Genomic DNA, 2,463 nt, shown 5'->3' with positions numbered 1-2,463 from the left:
CCAGTACACACCCAGTACACGCCCAGTACACGCCCAGTACACAACTAGTACACGGCCAGTACACACCCAGTACACAGCCAGTACACAGCCAGTACACAGCCAGTACACAGCCAGTACACACCCAGTACACAGCCAGTACACACCCAGTACACGCCCAGTACACGCCCAGTACACGGCCAGTACACACCCAGTACACACCCAGTACACACCCAGTACACGGCCAGTACACAACATGTATGTACAACACAGGCTCTCTGATGGCAGCGTCTGATTGGTCCTCCTCAGGAACCCAGGGGGGCGGGGCTTACCGGACTCGTCGGAGAGTCGTGTTGGAATCCAGTCGTGTGAGTTGAGACCTTCTACCTCCTCATGTCCGACCTTCTGCTGTGTATGTATCCGTTTCTGTCGTCTTCACACAAACAGCTCCGTGTTTTATGTGTCGGTGCCTGAAGGAGAGACTGAACCCAGGGTTCTGATGATTATTGTAGTTTTCATGCAGGTTCTGTGGAGTCGGCCCAGGTTCTGGCTCTGAGGTTCTGCTGCACATCATATGTTATTGACAGCGCGTGCTGTTCGGAGGAGGGAACCTTCATGATGTTGCAGCAGGTTCTTCATAGCTCCAGGTCTTTGTGCTCCAGCTTCTTGGATACTTTGAGACGCGGTACTTTGGGCCGACGGTCCGTTGCTTCCTCTTCTTCATGTTTGTTTGTTGGCCTGGATCTCCGTTTATCCTCAGACACCGGAAGAACTTCCTGTTCCACTCCTCCTCATCCGTCTTGTGTCGCTGCAGATCTTCCAGGTAGCTGCCACCGTGTCGCGTCGCTGCAGATTTCCGTTTCTGCTGGGCAGCCAGAGACGGTGTGACTCTGGTTCTGGGTCGGTACCGTCCTCCATGGTGGTTCTGTAACCCCAGCATCTGCTACAGTTTCCATTCTCTTGCCAGTTCTTATGCTGTGGTTGGAGTTTCTCTCAGTTTTCCTTTGAGCTTCCTTCTTGACGAAGTTGAGCTTCTCTCCGTCTTCAGAGTGTTGGACCAGTCAGTGGTTCTCGTGTTTCTATGGAGGGAGTCTGGAGGGTCAGTTCATCTGGACCAGGCATCCTCCTCCTGAACGTCTTGGTGGAGCAGCTGGTCCACACCTGCTGCTGGTCGGTTGGTGGCGCTGAAGCTCTGCATCACCACCACCTGATCTTCTCTGTCATGATCATGTCCTTCACCCACTCCAAGGTTCTTGGTCTTCGGTCGTGTTGACTTCAAGTTGGTTCAAGTGGTTTCTGTCTGCCGGCCTCCTTTGAAGGTCAGGTCTGAGTCCATTCCGTGGTTGTGAACTTCATGTCCATGCAGATGAGAAGGTTCAGCTGTGGGTCACAGTCCCTGGAGTTGAATCCCTTTCCATGTGTTTGTTTCAGGTTGGTCCTTGTGCTCGGCTGGAGGAGGCGGAGCTTTTCCTTACGGCAGCAGCCTCCCGCTGACATCACATCATCACCATGGTTACAAACACCACGGTTACCCTGGGAGACACACACCTTACCCTACCGCCTACCTGCCGCACCGCTCACACTCCTCAGGTAGCTGCTCATTCAGCATCGCAGAAATACTTCAAAGTATATGTTAAACGTATGACCTAAACTGTGTATATACTCAGTACACACATATATATAAACAACTGTAGTAGTACTAGTAGTAGTACTAGTAGTACTGATGCAGTACACTACGTGTCAGTGTGTTTGTCTGAAGGTGTCCAGGTTCTGTCCGATGGTTGGACCAGCTCTTCTCCTCGTCCCGCCTCCTCCTCATCCTCCACCTCCCTCCCCCTGACCAGCAGCGCTCCTTCCTCACAGGCTCCTCCTCCTCCTCCTCCTCCTCCTCACAGCTCCAGGTGAGGCTCTGCCCACAGCCACAGGTGCTACATCTGCCTGTCTAGAGTGGCGGCTCCATGTTAAACTGTCTCTATGTGTTTTCAGTCAGTATCCCTGTCTGTGGACGGTTGGCTGCAGTGAGCTAAGCCCCTCCCACTCACCATGCGCCGCTCTCCATGGACCAATCAGCAGTGAGAGCCTCATGCAGCCCCCCAGTCACGGGCGAGTGGGCGGTGCTGGGTGGCCACCTGGTCCCACCCACTCTTTCTGAGGAGTGATGTGATTGGCTGAGATGAACTGACTACACACTGGGACGCTATTGGTTGCCAGCAGTAACCAGCGGTAACTGCTGGTGACCCATGTTAACCAGTGGTAATGGCCAGTAACTAGTGTAGTTATTGGTAACTGCTGGTAACCAGTGTTAACCCGTGGTAATGGCTGTTAGCCAGTGGTAACCAGTGGTAATTGCTGCTAACCCGTGTTAACCAGTGGTAATGGCTGGTAACCAGTGTTAACCTTTGGTAACCTGTGTTAACTAGTGGGGCTGTTGATGCATATTTGTACATACCGGCAGCTAGTAGTGAGTGTTTGTGACTCTTTGTAAAG

At 52.7% G+C, this 2,463-nt stretch overlaps 1 protein-coding gene across 1 annotated transcript in view; it reads left to right on the top strand.

The window, feature by feature from the left end:
• LOC103366553 (T-box transcription factor TBX19-like) overlaps window positions 1-2,128 on the top strand; it is a 22,677-nt gene extending 20,549 nt beyond the window's left edge. The window contains 4 exon segments of the mRNA XM_008294323.1: window positions 286-344; window positions 1,408-1,566; window positions 1,721-1,877; window positions 1,963-2,128. Coding sequence (XP_008292545.1) covers window positions 286-344; window positions 1,408-1,566; window positions 1,721-1,877; window positions 1,963-2,128 — 541 coding nt within the window.
• Window positions 2,129-2,463: the final 335 nt, after the last annotated feature.

The sequence above is a fragment of the Stegastes partitus genome, unplaced genomic scaffold (genome assembly GCF_000690725.1).
Source record: "Stegastes partitus isolate 25-593 unplaced genomic scaffold, Stegastes_partitus-1.0.2 Scaffold954, whole genome shotgun sequence".
Taxonomy (NCBI): domain Eukaryota; kingdom Metazoa; phylum Chordata; class Actinopteri; family Pomacentridae; genus Stegastes; species Stegastes partitus.
Note: the sequence above shows the minus strand (reverse complement) of the source record. Positions and strands in the feature narration are given on the sequence as shown.